At 40.3% G+C, this 16,438-nt stretch overlaps 1 protein-coding gene and 1 non-coding gene across 3 annotated transcripts in view; both read right to left on the minus strand.

Moving 5' to 3' along the window:
* Positions 1-13,698, minus strand: part of cachd1 (cache domain containing 1) — a 102,847-nt gene extending 89,149 nt beyond the window's left edge. Inside the window, exons 1-2 of one of the 2 annotated variants that reach the window (XM_037770343.1) lie at positions 13,657-13,698; positions 13,428-13,584 (exon numbers count right to left, since the gene is read on the minus strand). Coding sequence is in view for 1 of the 2 variants with exons in the window: in XM_037770342.1 (XP_037626270.1) it covers positions 5,434-5,697 (264 nt within the window). In the remaining variant the exon portion in view is untranslated. Of the gene's footprint in view, positions 1-5,433; positions 5,698-13,427; positions 13,585-13,656 lie in introns of those variants that run through there. The other variant, XM_037770342.1, reaches the window with a different exon arrangement.
* Positions 13,699-14,339: 641 nt separating this feature from the next.
* On the minus strand, positions 14,340-14,410 carry trnag-ccc. The gene has a single exon. It is a non-coding gene; the product is annotated as a tRNA-Gly (tRNA).
* Positions 14,411-16,438: the final 2,028 nt, after the last annotated feature.

The raw sequence follows: 16,438 nt of genomic DNA on the forward strand, positions 1-16,438 counted from the left end.
TTGACTGTTTGAGCACACAGTCATGCAGTCAATGCAGTAAGAAGCAAGGAGGCTTTGAAGCTGTACTGCAGAGAACCAAGCAGGAATTCTGATGTCCTGCTGTATATCCTCTAACCCTCCTCCTCCTCCCTGTCTCTGCAAGTGATTCAATATAAAAGTGAGGCAAAGGGAACACAGCATAAGCAGCTAAAAGAGAAATAAGATTGAAATAAAGGCAGGTGGAAGACATTTAGATATGTTAAACCAGGCCTAATCAAAAATCTAGTCCAAGCAAAAAAAAGAGCAACAATGCAGGAATTGGGGCTCTGTGATCGCCCCTCAACTGGTGTTGCCTTTGGACCAAACCCAACCCAGAAAATCACAGCTTAATGACAGTGTTGGAGCTGCCCCAATTTTCTCTTTTCCTGCATAAACCTCCACTGCCCTCAAATTACTATCAATATTCAATTAGGGGGCCGGGGATGCTGGACTAGCCAGCCTCAATAACAAACCACACTTCTCCGAGGATTAAGGCCCTTAAAGCTAACACAGTGAAATTTCCTTTGTAAATAATCAGCCAACAGGGCGTAAATACCCTCTCTGTAAAAGCAAGTGAGCTCGACTTTTCACACAGCGATGAGTGATCTCGTTTTGGCTCCCCCCGTTAGTGACAATCTATGCACACGGCACACCGTTTTTTTCCCCCCAACAGTGATCAAGCATGTGTTGCTGTTAACTGTGGCTGGAAACATGTAGCGTGGTCCTGGCTCTAGCGGGCGAGTAACACCAGGCCCATGTTTTAATAACATGGGAAAGGGAATGGAGATTAAATTTCATATTTGGATCCAAGTCCAAATTGCCGTGTAAACCCCTCCTGCTTTAAGCTGCAGAAAATCTGACATGAAATGCTCATTCGTTACATATATCAAAGAAGATTGCCTACTCTCACAACAAACATTGAATGATATGAAATCATTTCTTAATGTGGAAGAACTTTATGTACAATAAGAGACAAATCAAAGATACAACATATAGTTTTCATTAGCAACAACTTGACACGAGCCACACAATGGATGTTTTAAATAGATGGCACATTAAGCAATAAGTACAAGGATGATGTAATATGTAAATGATGGAAAAATGATGGACATTGAATCCAAAACACTAAAACTGTTGGGCCACATAGTACACTAATCAAGATACCATGTGTGGGGAAAATGAAATATGTCTCAAATACTGATACCGTGTGAAAGCTGATAATTATAATAATTTAATTGTAATGAACCTTTCAGTAAACTAGATAGAAAAGAGATAACTAGATGCATAGACTAAACCAATGATAAATAATAGAAATGCATGATCCATTTTTTTCCCAGTTCTGATCCGATTCTGTTACTAAATTTGGATATCTGCCGATACCGATATAATTCAGATATCAGAGATCTTTTTGCGTAAAATTGCATTGCAATTTGCATTAAATTCAAATGTATTCCAAAGCAATTTATTTGAACTGTAGGTTAAGTAGGCTTCACATATACGTGTTGTAGTGCAAATTGCTATGGCAACTCCTTAAATGTTTTGAAAAACTTGAACAAATCAAGTGCATACATACATATACAAGAATTCAAAAGTAATAAGAGAATTTCAAAGAGCAATGGCAAATTGACATTTATATGGATCGTAACCTCAGTCCAATATCTGATACGTGAATTATGTCAGTATGGGAACCCGATACCGGTATTGGATCAAATCGGACCCATCTCAAATACAAAAAAAAAAAACGATAAAATGATAGATAATCAATGACAAGAATAACAGTATGCTGCAGCCCTACAGCAAACTTTACTGTGTAGTTGCAATAATCCAAATGAAATCAGCTGAATTCATAAAAACAAACTGTTTAAAGTGTAGTAGATTGTAGCAGAATGCCTTAAAAAAATAAAAACATTTAAAAACATCGCAGGGAATTGCTTTTACATCATAAATCTGAAAGAAAAACATCCTCTGAGAAGTTGACCTATCAACTTAAAGTGTCAGCTGTACACCCTCGTGTCCCCAGATAATTGAGTAACTCAATGACAGATTGAACAAGGTTGACCCAGTGACTCAGAAGCACTGACAAGGAAAGCCTCAAATTACACATCTGCCAGAGAATGAGGGGTGGAGCGGAGAGAGGTAGAATTACATTTTAAACGGCGATGTCGGGATGCTCGATTGATAACAAAACCCTCAGATCTTCTCCGAAAATAGTACAGTGTGAACTTTTGCATGTTGACGTCTTTGTGCCAAAAAAAGGAAACGCACAATAAAATGCCTCGAAGAGATAATGAATGTCAGCTGTGACTCCGGAAATTTGCATTAAAGTCAATGGTGCTGTTTGGATACAAACTCAGTGTGGAAAAAAACTGTCTCCTTCACTGCACGGGGAAAAAGGAAAAATGGCAAAGAGACAGAAAGATAAAGTGAAATGTAGTTTCAGCGGACACACCTGCAGACTGCGAGTCAGGCCACATGTGAGCATCAGAGCAGGTGTCCACACAGGCAGCATGGCCAACAGACTCCTGCAGTTGTTTTCTCGGGCAGATGCAGACTGTTTTTACTGGATGCACATCTCTTAACGTTCGTGGAGAACCGCTCAGACAAATCCATGAAATGCACCGCTTCAATCAAACTCACGTTAGCTTCATGCCAAGTCGGATTTTCACAGCTTGTACGACAACACGAATGCCTCAGAGCTGTTTTCCCATGATGCAGGGGGATGATGCGGAATGTGTGTTATCATAAATAATCAGAAAGGGCTGTATGAAATCTGAATGAGTCTTTAAAAAATAAAGTGAGAAAAATATTTTGCATTAATTACATATTTGCAGCCGATGATCAATTTGACTCTGATATGAGAAATAAAGACAGAAGGAGCTAGACGGAGAGTAAAAGAGGAGTGATTAATTTGACTGTAAACACCAGCAAGAGCAGAACAATACAGAGCAAAAGAGACAATCTGCACGAACAGCAGAGAAAGTGATGAAAAGAACCGGAATGAGACACAAACTGGAGCTCGGAGAAGGATGAGCGGTGACAAAGGCGGATCCAGGGGGATCAGAGGAAGCCCTCAAAGCCGACTCCCAGAGCCGGGATGAAGGAAGCTCAGTGTGGAAGCAGAGAAGATGAAACACCATTTGGGGGCAGGGCCCCCCCGCTGCCTCGCCTCTGTGTTCAGGGCCTGTGAGCTCTCCTGCATTTGAAGTGCTAAACACCCCCCTCACACCCTGCAGCACCCGGTGCTGCACCCTGCACCTCTTGCCATTTGGTGACTCAACCAAGGTCTGCACGCATGGACATGGCAAAGTAGTGTTTTCCATGTGTTCACATAGCATGTTTAAAATAAATCAGGGCAGCAGCAAACAATTACTTTCATCAACGATTAATCTGCTGGTTATCTTCTTGATTAATCGTTTGGTCTATGAAATGCCAGAAAATAGAAAAAAATGTGTATTGTTTGTCCGACCAACAGTCCAAAACCCAAAGCGTTTAGTTTATTATCACATTAGAAAAACAGCAAATCCTAAAAAATTGAAAAGGTGGACTGGAGGAATGCTTGGTGTTGTTGCTTTAAAATGACTTAAATTTAATAAATTGCATTTTCAAAATAGCTGTCGATTAATTTTCTGCCGAACAACTAAACAATTAATGGACTAATCATTTCAGATCTAATCCACATTGCTCCAAAATCCAAATATTTGCAATTGAATATCATTAAAAACTAAGAAATCCAGCAAATATTCACATTTTATAAGGTAGAAACGGTGCAATCTTGGCACATTTGCTTCTAAAATTAATGAACTGACTAACCATTTCAGCTCCAACATCAATGACCAATCAAGGTTTCTATAATCTAACATGAGGACACACCATCATCAACATTATGGGGTTAATACTAGCTAGAAAAATGGGTGGGAATGGGAAGGAAAAAAAGCATGAACCATCTCATCTCTAATAAAACACAGAAATCCTCTCAGCTGCAGTCAGAACTGAAACAATGAATCAATTAGTCGATGAATAAATTAATCTACAACAATTTTGATGATAGAGACATGATTGAAATCATCTATGAAGCAAACGTGCCAACAAAAAAAAATTACAGGTTGCAGCTTCGTCTATTTGATGCTTTTCTATTTTTTCTATATCATTGTAAACTGGATATCTTTGGGTTTTGGACTATTGGTTGAACATCACCTGGAGCTCTGTGAACTTGTGATGTTAATTTCTTTTTTTTTGCATAACCAAGCGATTAACTGACAATGAAAATGCAGCCCTTGTGGAGACAATGTGTTTCTATCCACATGATGTGCTTACAAAGTCTGATTTATAGTTTATATTTAATCATGAGCAGTATCAGCTCTCCTTGTGTCCAAAAAGTAGATTTTGTGATTGGGTCTGTGGGATGCAGCCAAGTGAGATAAAACTGATTTAAATCTGTTATTTGATGTTGAGGAGACCTACATTCTCAGACACACTGGAAGAAGGCATGTTGAATTATAACCAGCTTTTTAATCTGCACAATGGCATGTGTGCACCAGGCATAATGCTGTTGGATAAGGGCCAAATCCACAATGAAATGTTGCTTCATGGCTGATTTCTCATGATTTATCACTGTAAGGTGACAGTTTTTCCACCTTTTCAGCCGTCATATGCAAACACACACACACACACACACATACAGTAAACCTGATGTTTTGTAAAAAAGGTGAGGAAGGCATGTTGAATTATAACCAGCTTTTTTATCTGCACATTGGCATGTGTGCACCAGGCATAATGCTGTTGGATAAGGGCCAAATCCACGATGAAATGTTTGCTTTCATGGCTGATTTCTCATGATGTATCACAGTAGGGTGACTGCTTTTTTTTCACCTTTTCAGCAGTCATATCAGAATCAGAATCGTGTTTATTGCCAGGTGTAAGAGGTATACACTAGGAATTTGCTTTGGTTATGTTGGTGCAAGTTAAACAGTATAATAGCAAAAGAATAGATAAAAACGTTAGAATAAAATAAGAATAAAAAAATTTAATTTCTACCAATATGCAAACATACACACACAATAAAAGTGTTAAAATGCATGTTAAAAAAGCATCCTTTAAAGCAGATTATAGAATAAAAGGTGAAACACAAGCAGCCCAGAAACACCAAAACCTCTGGGACATTCATCATGTCCCAGATAAATGCGTCCCAACTTCAAAGCGCCTGTTGTTGCACTGCGACCAAAACAGCTTATTGCTTCATAACATTGTAACTAAATTTCCCTCTGCAATTATAATTATTAGCCTACATTATTATGGTGTTTTGACAATCATGTTTGAGCCAGTTTAGGCTCTTTAAATCAGCTCCAACTCGAAGTGGCACAAGAAATACCTCACCAGAAAACAACCCCCCCACTTTAAACCCCTCCACGTTGTTACCTGCATGGTAAAGACTCCCAGCTCCTGAGAGGACAGCTTCTTCATCTGATCGGACAAAACTTGCGCTTCTTCCAGGATGGAAAACTCCGTCTCGGCTTTGCAATATCCACAAGAAGAAAGCAGAGCCGAGCACATTAAAAAAAAAATGAAGCTCCAGGAAAAAGCCAACAAACCCCCGTGAAACCGGAGGTGTTTATCCCGGAAAGCAGCGCGCGTATTCGGCGTCAGAACAAGATGTTTCTCCCCCCTCGTCCGCCTCGCCATGATGGCTGTGAGGGGTTTTTTAACAGGCTGGAGAAAGAAACACGGAGTCTGAACTGAACTGGTGCGGAAAACAAAAAAAAACTTCAAGGGAAACTACTTTTTTACAACTTTACAGCGTTAGAGGACGTGCGCCCTTTCTCTCCGGTACGAGGCTCCAACATTCCCATCGCAGCTGCGTGAAATCCGTCCAGAGAAGAAAGTAGATCCATGCGTAAAAAGAAGGTTTTTGTTTGTTAAACGCTGTCGGTGTTTTTAGTCTTCGGTACAGCCGCTTCCAACTCCTGGAAGTCTGGCAAAAAAGTGTGTGTAGAGCCGGAGATTCACCACAATGGGGGTGAAAGTGGGAGGCGTGGAAAAAACAAGAGTCCTACCGGCGCATGGATCTCTGGATCAATGGATCCGGGTTTCATGGTGCCTTCAATTGCTGTTGGGAAAAGAGCCTCCAAATGCGCAAATACGACAAGGAGACGGTCTTATTTTTAGGGCTGTTAATCCATTAAATCGCATGATTGTCCATAGTTAATTGCAAATTAATCACACATTTTTTATCTGTTCAAAATGTACCTTAAAGAGAGATTTGTTATGTATTTAATACTCTTATCAACATGGGAGTGCTTGCTTTATGCAAATGTATGTATATATTTATTATTGGAAATGAACATTCTTATACTTCCTTCTATTTAAATGGTTCATATTTTGTTACACTTTGTTTAGCTCTTTTTTTACTGTGTTAGCTGATGCATCTTGTTTTTTGCACGATCCCCTTTACAGCTGTACACTGCAAATTTTCCCACTGCGGGACTAATAAAGGAATATCTTATCTTATCTTAAATCAGTTAACAACACAAAACAATGACAAATATTGTCAAGGAGCCCTCACAGGTACTGCATTTAGCATTAAAAAAATATGCTCAAATCATAACATCGCAAATTCCTGTCAGTGTGCTGACTTGACTATGACTTGCCCAAAACTGCATGTGATTATCATAAAGTGGGCATGTCTGTAAAGGGGAGACTCATGGGCAAGGCCCATGGAAATGAGGCTGGGTCACGGTCGGACATGGGTCTTGGGGTACGGGGTATGACAGATGCGCAGTGTAACAGAAGCTGCGGTCGTGCGTTGCGATTGGCTCAATTTCGGCGAGAGCTGACGAGATTTTACTGCACATGTATTGTACCCCCAGTGATATGACGCGTGACCCAGCCTCCTTTCCACAGGCCTTGCTCGTGGGTACCCATAGAACCAATTTCCATTCACATATCTTGAGGTCAGAGGTCAAGTGGATCCCTTTGAAAACTGACAGTTTCTCCTCAACAAAATTTAGAGCAAGTTTGGAGCGTTATTTAACCTCCTTCGCGACACGCTAGTATGACATGGTTGGTAACAATGGATTCTCTAGGTTTTTCTAGTTTCATATGCTGATCAGTATCTTCACTCTAGCTTTAAAGTTGCGTTAATACATTAAAGAAATTTGTGGCATTAAAACGCGTTATTATCGCGTTAACTTTTACAGTCCTAATTATTATTAATCGACATATCCACTAAATTGACGACAGACTAAATGGAGTGTGTTTTTATAACTTATGCAGCTATTATCAGGACCAAAGAAAAGAAAATCAGAGAAATGCCATAAATTCAGGTGCCTATAGTTTTTAATGAGGCTATAGGATAATTTAAATCTTTTCGGCGCACCATCAGTATTTAATCAGTTTAGGTCAAACTTCACACAGGCACAAAGAGAGATCCTCTGCTTTAGGCATTAAACTAGTAAACTGGTGATATGCAATATCACGTCTCTGTGAAGATTGTGGATTGTGGGAGAATAGATTACAGCATTCGGATGAAGATGAATGAAAGCAACACTGAGAGTAGCAACCGGCAGAGACTCCACTCCTGTAAGAATCCAGTTCTCGTTTTTGTTGTAGCTTCAATTTCACTTTGGCTGAGCTGCTTTGAGGAAGAGCAGAGGCCTGTGTGTTTGGGCTATTCACATTTTGATTTCTGACTGCAAAATAAAATCATTTTGTTAAGGAATCTTGCAGTCAAGGCCAATGATGTGATGCTTTTAAGTGTAATAGCACTCCAATAGCTGACTTCCAATCAGTGCTCTCTCTTCCTCTATTCATTGGATTGGTGTGTTTTTACTTTGCAGCTGCACAACTAGCCTCTACCCATCCCTCTCACCGCGTCTTGTTACATTTGGGAGATTTTCTGGTTAACCAATGTTTCAGGGCCGTTTGATCAGGAAAAATTGGTTTTTATCCTATTTTACAAACAGAAAAAATACCACATCAGGAGATGTCAAAGAGTGAAATACCCAGCTTCACTTAGTGGGCAAGTTTTTAAAATTTGAATTCAAGACATTTGAGGACTTTTTGGTGAGTTGTGGAAGCTTTTGTTTGCGGAGTGAATGTCAGATTAAATAGAGGTAGAAAATATTAGCTCCATGGCAACTGTAGGTTTCAGCAAAGATGGAGTAAATTGGTGGGAACAAAATATTTACTGATATTACTGGGGGTTAATATAGCTCCTTGTCCATAAAATTAAACCTACAGGTAGGCTAATAGAGTCAATGAAACCTTTTTTTAAACTATGTGCCAGTCACACTAGAATTGACAGTAGAGTTGTCCCAGTCCTTTAACCCATGAAGTCATATCAAATCCATAATCGTCATGAGAGGCTTTTGTTCAACTGTTCAAATGTTTACCACTGCTGTAGCCATGAATGCTAGAATAACCAACCAAGTATTAAGTGTGGTTTGAGACCCTGACAAATAGCTGTAACACCAGAAAAGCTAAGTCCTTTTAGCATCAACTGTGTGATGGTTATTTTTCATTTTCATTTCTTCATGGTGCGTCACTTGCTGGAGAGATGACATATTATAAATATATAGTTTTTATGTTTTAGTCAGTCAGTCAACCATGTTTAGTCACGGTCTTGATCATAGTGAGGATATAGCAGTCTTCCCACCATGATCGTTCCACATTGCAGCCAAAATAACTTCAGTGCCTCGTAGCTGAAATATCATCTGTCAAGAGAAGACGTATTTTTGGCCTGCGGTGTCTACCAACATCCCATTGTTACATGGGTTGCATTAAAGCTCAATATTGCAGTGGAACAAGTCATTTTAAAATATATACTAAGCTAAAAGTGTAGGTGATGTTGATATTATGGCTACACATGGTGCTTTTTCAGGATGAATTACTCCTAATACTAACCACTACTGAGATCTTCATTTGTTTCCAATTGTCATCTCAAGATTTAATGCATATGGATGGCTGTGCTTGTGAAATACAAGTGTGATTGATGCAGTGGACCAACACTTTGCAAACCAGGGATCTGCAGCAGGAAAAGAGACCCTGCCTCCAGACTCTGCTACGCTCCTGAATGGGTCGTCTGTCTGTGTCTTTGGCTGCAGACGCCATCAGATGTTTGCATGGCCGTCAGATTCTTTTAGACACTTACAAACACAGGATGTTTGTTGAGTGGTTAGATTTAGTGTGTGCACCGCATACATTATCAGTTCCCCAGAAAATCCCTGTTCTTCTTGTGTTGTTTCACCTTCAACTCTCAGTTCAACAGGCAAAACTGTAATTTATTTGCAAGCCAGTATTTATTTATAAGGACATAAATGGTGACTGTTTTTGAAAGGAATTCATTTCCTGAATTGGTTGCAATATTTGCACAGGAGAAAATGCAGAAAGATCCGTCTGCAAACATCAGAAAGAGTGTATGAATTAACATAATTTGAAGCAGACTAAAATAACTCAAAGCAAAAATCTAAATGCCACAATTTTTTAAGATTATATGGTCAATTTCTCCTCAGCCACAGAGGCAGAGCTGACCTCATCAAAGCTCTCCTGTTGAGTTTGGAGGATATTTTAAAACCTGCTGAACTCTCTCTGCTCCACACACCTGTTATTTGTTTCTGTGTGTGGTGTGTGTGCGCGTGCGTGTGTGCGCGTGCGTGTGTGCGCGTGCGTGTGTGTGTGCGTGTGTGTGTGTGCGTGTGTGTGTGTGGTGTGCGTGTGCGTGTGTGCTTCTACAGGTGTTTTCCGTTCAAAGCACTTATGCAGAGATGTCCAGACAAAGGGGTCAGAAAAAGATTCAACATGTGGCCCTTTTGCATCCTAGATTTCCATTAAGACGATGAGGGACTGTTCATTAAAGACTTAGCCAGTTACGCAGATCTTTTATTTTCCACACAACAACAACTTCTAAAGATACAGTCATAACAATTTTTGTCCCACGAAATTTGTCCGCTTTTGACCTTGAAAAAGGAGGTGATGTCACGTCTCTGATGCAAGTAATAAATACATTAGGTCATGCTACAGTTTGTAGTTTGGTTGTGTGATGATGTACTAAATATGGTGATATAATAGGCTAGAATTCTACATTTCCAAACACACTGGATCAGTGTTTCTAAATTTCTCTCACGCAGAGCCGGCTAGAGGTCGCAGCCAAACAGGAAACACGCTTGAATATTCGTAGGACAGAAGAGTATTGTGACGATACCTTAAAAATGCATCTGTAGTGCCAAACTATTCAGACACTGTCCCTCTATGACCTGTTCCTTGCACCCAGAGAAACCAGTAAGAGTTGCTAGTGCATTGACAGTTGCATGATCCCTCACTGGCTTCCCACCAGCAAAGAGATTGCATCCCTTGAAAAGCACAACCAGGCCGGAGATACCACTGCCAGGAAGATGCTAAATGCGAGATTAGGAGCATTTCTATTGCCTCCACGCGGCTCTCAACATGGCGACGGCTGAGTCGGCGCTCGCAGCTAACGGTGCTAACAGCGCGAACAGTGAAAACAACAGCAACACTGCTGACAGAGACAAGGGTGTTAACCTGGAGGGGGAACCGGAGGGTTGGTGCTACTCTTCCGCAACGGCAGGATGGTGTTATCAGCTGTAACCGCTGTATGAGAGCAGTGCAGAGCAGCAGCCGTGAGCTACCCAGTGGGGCATGTTCACAGGTATGAACATGCACTAAATGGCACGCGTGGCCGGCCCGGCGATGTCAACAAAGCACAGAGAAGCTCGGATCACAACACACACAGAGGGAGAGCGACTTCACTCTCTGCTCAGGTAGACATTACTCCTCTAGATCTTTACATAGTTGTTTGCAGCTATATTAATGCTCTGGATATCATATAGAGAACCTTTAGTTTCTTACTGATATCATTTCACTGTCCTGGCAGGTAACCCGTGACTGTGCCACCTGCTTTCAACTCCCTTATCTATGATAAGTTGTTTAATTGAACAGCATCACACACCACAGGCTTTATAAAGGTAGAAATTATTGCAGGGATGTTGCATTGGATTGTGTTGGCTTTAGCTAAAGGTACATAATGAAGTGGAAACACAATGTAGGAAGGAGAAAATGGAAGTCTAATTGTACACTATGATATGGAGAATAAGTTAACAGTAATGTTTTATTTGACTATTGCAATGGTGTTGAACCATTTATTGATCTCTAAAAAAATAACAACAGGTATGATGAATAATACAACATCTTCCAATCAATCCTTTACTACGGAGACCGTTGGCTTGTAAAGCAGTAAAATATGTGGCACCGGTTTGATTTGCTCTCATTGTTTTTTCACTCTATCTTTTGGATCATTTTCAGTCTGCAGCTCAACCAAAGCAACGTGTCTATCTGTAAAATGCCTAATCCTGACTGGCTGTCTGACTGGTATGTCTCTGTGGAGAGAGTGCTGCTGGTTTATTCAGAGCAAAATATTTCATTACACAAGAAAACGGGTAGGGGCCTTCATTAACGTCAGACAGAAGGATTTGTTTTACAGGATTACCCCATTTGCATTATTTTAATTACAGCATAAAGCCACAAAGCCACCTGGTTTGGGAAGATAAAGGGGAGAAAGTGAGGCTGATTAGTCTAGGATTCAGGATTTGTGAATATATTAAATGAGACTTTGGGGTGAGATGCAGGGAGGTCCTGTTCAAAGCACGACAGGAAGACTGGGATTTCACATCTGGCTTCAAAGGCAGCTCTGACTGAGAGACATTTTTATTACACGGGAACAGGACATTTTTGGCTCATAATATTACCTGTTACCTGTGGAAGTCAAGATTAGATTCGAGGCCAGACTCAGTGAGGTTACACAGATTCTAATATAAGAGTACTGTTCTGTTAGAGAAGGTGTCACTGTGTGTGAGGAGTAGGCAATGCTGCAACTGGAGTTTCTCATGCTGTGTAAATAAAGCCCAAGCCAAATGCAACTGACTGAGGATGACAATTCCCCACTGCAGTAAACACAGGGGTTGATAGTGACACATAGAGGCTTGTTAGGCTTTTACAGCAACACTCCTCCTGGCAGAACAAGGCCTTTACATAACATAGTAGGTATGGTACACAGGTAGAAATGAACACTGATACACAAGAGACACACAGAGTATCCACTGGAGAAGAGTAGGTGCACACAGAGAGAGAATGAAACACAAAATCTCTTTACGGCTGCATGATTTTGCTTATGTGCTCCGTTACATGATGCTCTAATGTGCATTTTCATTCTCATGTATATTGTTGGTTATATTGTATATATACCTCCCTTATGCTGTAGGAGGAAGAAGATGCTTACATAGAAAGCAGTACAATCTAAATCAGTCCCTATTTTACGTTTAGGACAGGCACGCAAATCAAAATGGCTCGTTTAATCACATCTTTTGACAAAGGCAGCCCATGAAAAAAGCGTTACTTCATTTCATAATTTGTGGGTCAGCAGACACTCATATTTATTTACCCAGGCACTGAAAAAAATGATGTAAATTTCTGGATTTATTTTAACATCTGGTTGGGTCAAAATTTTGTGAAATATGCTTATTTTAAGATTGATACCAGTCTCATGTCTGACCGTAAGATATGAAGCTAAAGCCAGCGGCCAATTAGCGTAGCTCAGCATAAAGCCTGAAAGTAGGTTCAGGTTCTCTTTAATGTTAAAAATTTGCCTACCAGCACCTCTAAAGCTCACTAATTAAGCTTTGGACATGCTGGTAGGCAGATATTTTAACTTTGAACGGAGCCAGGCTAGTTGTTTCCTCTCTGCTCCTAGAAGTAGCTTCATATTTACCATACAGACATTAGAGTGCTATTAATCTTTGCATCTAACTCTTTGTAAGAAACCAAATAAGCATATATCACAAAATGAGAAAAATATCCCTTCAACTTTGACCATTGTAACACTTCCCAGATTTTATATTTTGGGCATTTCTGCTTTGCATTTTGATAGTGAAAGAGACAGGGAAGACATGCAGCAAAGTGCCGTGGGTCAGGCTTGAACTTGGGTCACAGGGGCAAAGACTCAGCCTTAATGGTGTGCACGTAACCCAGTGAGCTACCAGGGCACCCCGTCCATTCAACACTTTTTATCTATTCATGAGCAGGTGTAGTCCCTTTAAACTAACCAACTAAAAACAAAAATGAGGCGATATGTTGAACAAAATTCAATCCCTGAGTACCATTTGGTATCGCAACATTTTAGTTTTACTCTGGATTGACTTTGCTCTTTAGATCTTGATGCTGTAGTCGTTTTTTACTGCATGTGCACTGCAGCCCGTAGTCAGTAAAGCATAACATGAAAGTGCAGCCTGTTCAAAGTATTAAAGATATTTGTTAACATTGAAAGCAACCTGCTTTCATTTATTATTGGAAAGTTGACTGACTTGGTTGAATGACATTGTTTATGATTGCATGAGTGTCCTTACCGCTGCTCTTTGCCATCTCTTTCTTCCCAGCTGGTCTTGGGGTCAGCCTCAAACCACGAGGAGGAAGTGTTTTGGGTACAGCTGCTCCGAATACTCCTCTCTGGTTTAGACAACATCACCAAGTTGAGGAAAATCATCATTCATCCTCTCTTGATGTCTAATTGGAGAAGAAGGAAGGAGAATAAAAACAGCATAAGTTCATTAATGGACTGCTATCCACATGCCTCACCCTCTCAAGGGCTCCAAACAGCAATTACGTCTGACAGCCTAAAAGTGTAGAGGAGAGATCCTGACTGACTAACCTGATTTTGCTCTCTTGGTGACCATGGCGCCTCGGTGATCAAAACAGAAATCATTTTAGACGTAAACAACCTCCCTTTTCCCAGCTGACTTGAACTCACTGGCAGCATCGGAGCTTCAGTTTCAGAGTCTCTGGGCGTCCATCCATCCATCTGCAGACAGGAAACGCTCCGGGGACAAACTAGCTAGACCCAGTTCTTCTTAATGCATGACAGACCCCTGTGATCACACTGCCATGAAAGACAGAGGCAGAGGGACAAAAAACAAAACAGAAAGAAATGAATCAAAAAGGCAAAGAGGCTCACATTGTTCAGGGGTCACAGATGGTCACGGAGACACAGCTGTAAATAACGTTTGATGACCTATGTGACCTGCACAGCACTATTACAAGTGTCCTCTATAATAATAAGACACAGCTAAAAACAAGGACAACAAAGCTGAACAAAGATAATAAGTCAAAATGACACAGAACTATTACGTTTACTAGACAAAAATATTTACACGTTTATATATAAATATGTATAAAATATATATAAAAAACAACAATGTCCAACAACATACTATATACAGGTATTGTTTGTAAACATATACAAATGCTGCAAAGTAAACACATGCGCTGCCCGGGAATTGAACCCAGGTCGCAAGAATGGGAATCTTGCATGATACCACTACACCAGCAGCGCTGTTAGTGTAATCTGATAATGAATTATTTATTTTACATTAAAGTAATTTTGGAAAAAAATCTGTCATACTAAATACACTTTTGTCTTCCCAATCTGAAATCAGCCCATTTGCGCCCTTATTTCTCAACATACTGTACAATTACCATATAATACTTTTACTATGAGGTCTGCTTGAAGAAACATTATTACAGAAAATCATTACCTCCATGCTGGTTTAATTCTGTATTATGCTCTTAGCATGACACAAAGCTAAAAAAAGATATTTTGCAATTGTATTTTGCATACATCTGTGAATGTGTAAGTTCTTCAGTCTCAAACCAAAGTAAAATGATTGGGCAAATAATATGTTTGACCTGGACTACCCAACTCACAGACAGACATTGCCATCCATAAAGCCACGCTGCTAGTTAAAAATGTGAGAATGATCATATACTATCAGTGCAGATCAAGTAGATTAAAATCAATTGAACCTGTCCATACAACAACTTCTATCTCTTAGTACTTTATCTCTGACAGGATGAATGTTTAGCTCGTGCTTAAAAAATCCATTTAAAGCAGCAGTGGGTAGAAACAGAGCAAATATGATTAAAAAAGTGATTTTTATAAAACGTCACTATATCCTGTACATGAGACATGTGCCTCTGTGTCCTCCGGTGCTCCTAATGGCATCTCCAAGATTTCACAGACCGGAGGAAAACAACCAATCAGAGCCGAGCTGGAGCCTGCCGTCTCTGAGCAGCTGTCAATCACTCGCGAACTCTGATCAAACGGTCAAACTAAGCAGCGCTGATTAAATATGAATCAATATTCTGTTACTGTAATGCCTATTTCTCTCCTCAAATGTTTTCAGAAACAACTTGTAGTGTACTATTTAGCTGTAAATTGAGAAAGTTTGTGACCTGGCAGCCATGTTTAGATCAGTTGAGGAAATGCCAAGCTCCGCCCACCAGCCGGAGCACACTTTCTCATTTTACAGCTTAACAGTACAAGCTGTTTCTGAAAACATTTGAGGCTAGAGATAGGCGTTAACGTAACAGAATATTGATTCATATTTGACCAGCGCTGCCTAGTTTGACCGTTTGATCGGAGTTTGAGAGCTGCCTCCATTGAATGAACAGCCAATAGGAACGCTCTCTCTGAAATGACCTGTGATTGGCCAAAGTCTCCTGTCACTGGTAGCTTTTTTAAAGCCTGAAAACAGAGCCATGAGGAGGTACAGAAGTCTAGTTATCTCTAAGAGCACTTGAATTACAATATGTTGAAAGGTTATTATGGATTTTTTTGCCCAATGATACCAAAAACGTTCTTCCTACTGCAGGTTTAACAGTCAATAAATGAGCAGCAACACAGAAGCAAAACTTAATCTGCACAAACACGGAAAAGGAAAAGACAGAGATGGGAGACGGATCTGATTACAACTGGTATTTAGATCCACTATAGCTATGAAGTGATAGCATGCCATAATTACAGGGAACAAGCTTCAAACATCAATACAGAAAAAAACATGAAGAAGCTGCCAGATAAGACTAAACCAATCATTTCACACACGGAGTCTGAAGCATTAGCTGCTAACCCTATTGGGTTTTAATTAGCTGCAGTAGTCCCCATCAGTACACACATCAATGTGATCTCTATACTGGATGTGAGAGCAACAGAAAGAGACGGAGACGGAGATGGAGAAATATAAAAGTATTAAGTCTGCACCCAGTACACACTCGACTCCTCTGCTGCCACCAATTTATTTGCTACATGTATGTGTGTTTGAGCAAGGGGGGGTGGGTCTTTAAAAGCAGGCACCATACAGTTACCATGGCAACGAGCTTCTTTGAAGTTTTTTGCCCCCCTTTTTTTTACAGCTGGATATGAGAACCAGATCTGCTCTGTTCTCCCCTCAGTTCCCCCCGCCCCCCTCCCTCAGTCTTTCACTCCCTTTGCTACATCAAAAATTTCTCTTTGAAGACTTAAGCCGATTCCAAGTCAAACCCAATGCTATTTCTGGCTCTATTCAAGACTGAGGCTGAGGCTTTA

Source organism: Sebastes umbrosus, chromosome 5 (genome assembly GCF_015220745.1).
Source record: "Sebastes umbrosus isolate fSebUmb1 chromosome 5, fSebUmb1.pri, whole genome shotgun sequence".
Lineage (NCBI taxonomy): Eukaryota > Metazoa > Chordata > Actinopteri > Perciformes > Sebastidae > Sebastes > Sebastes umbrosus.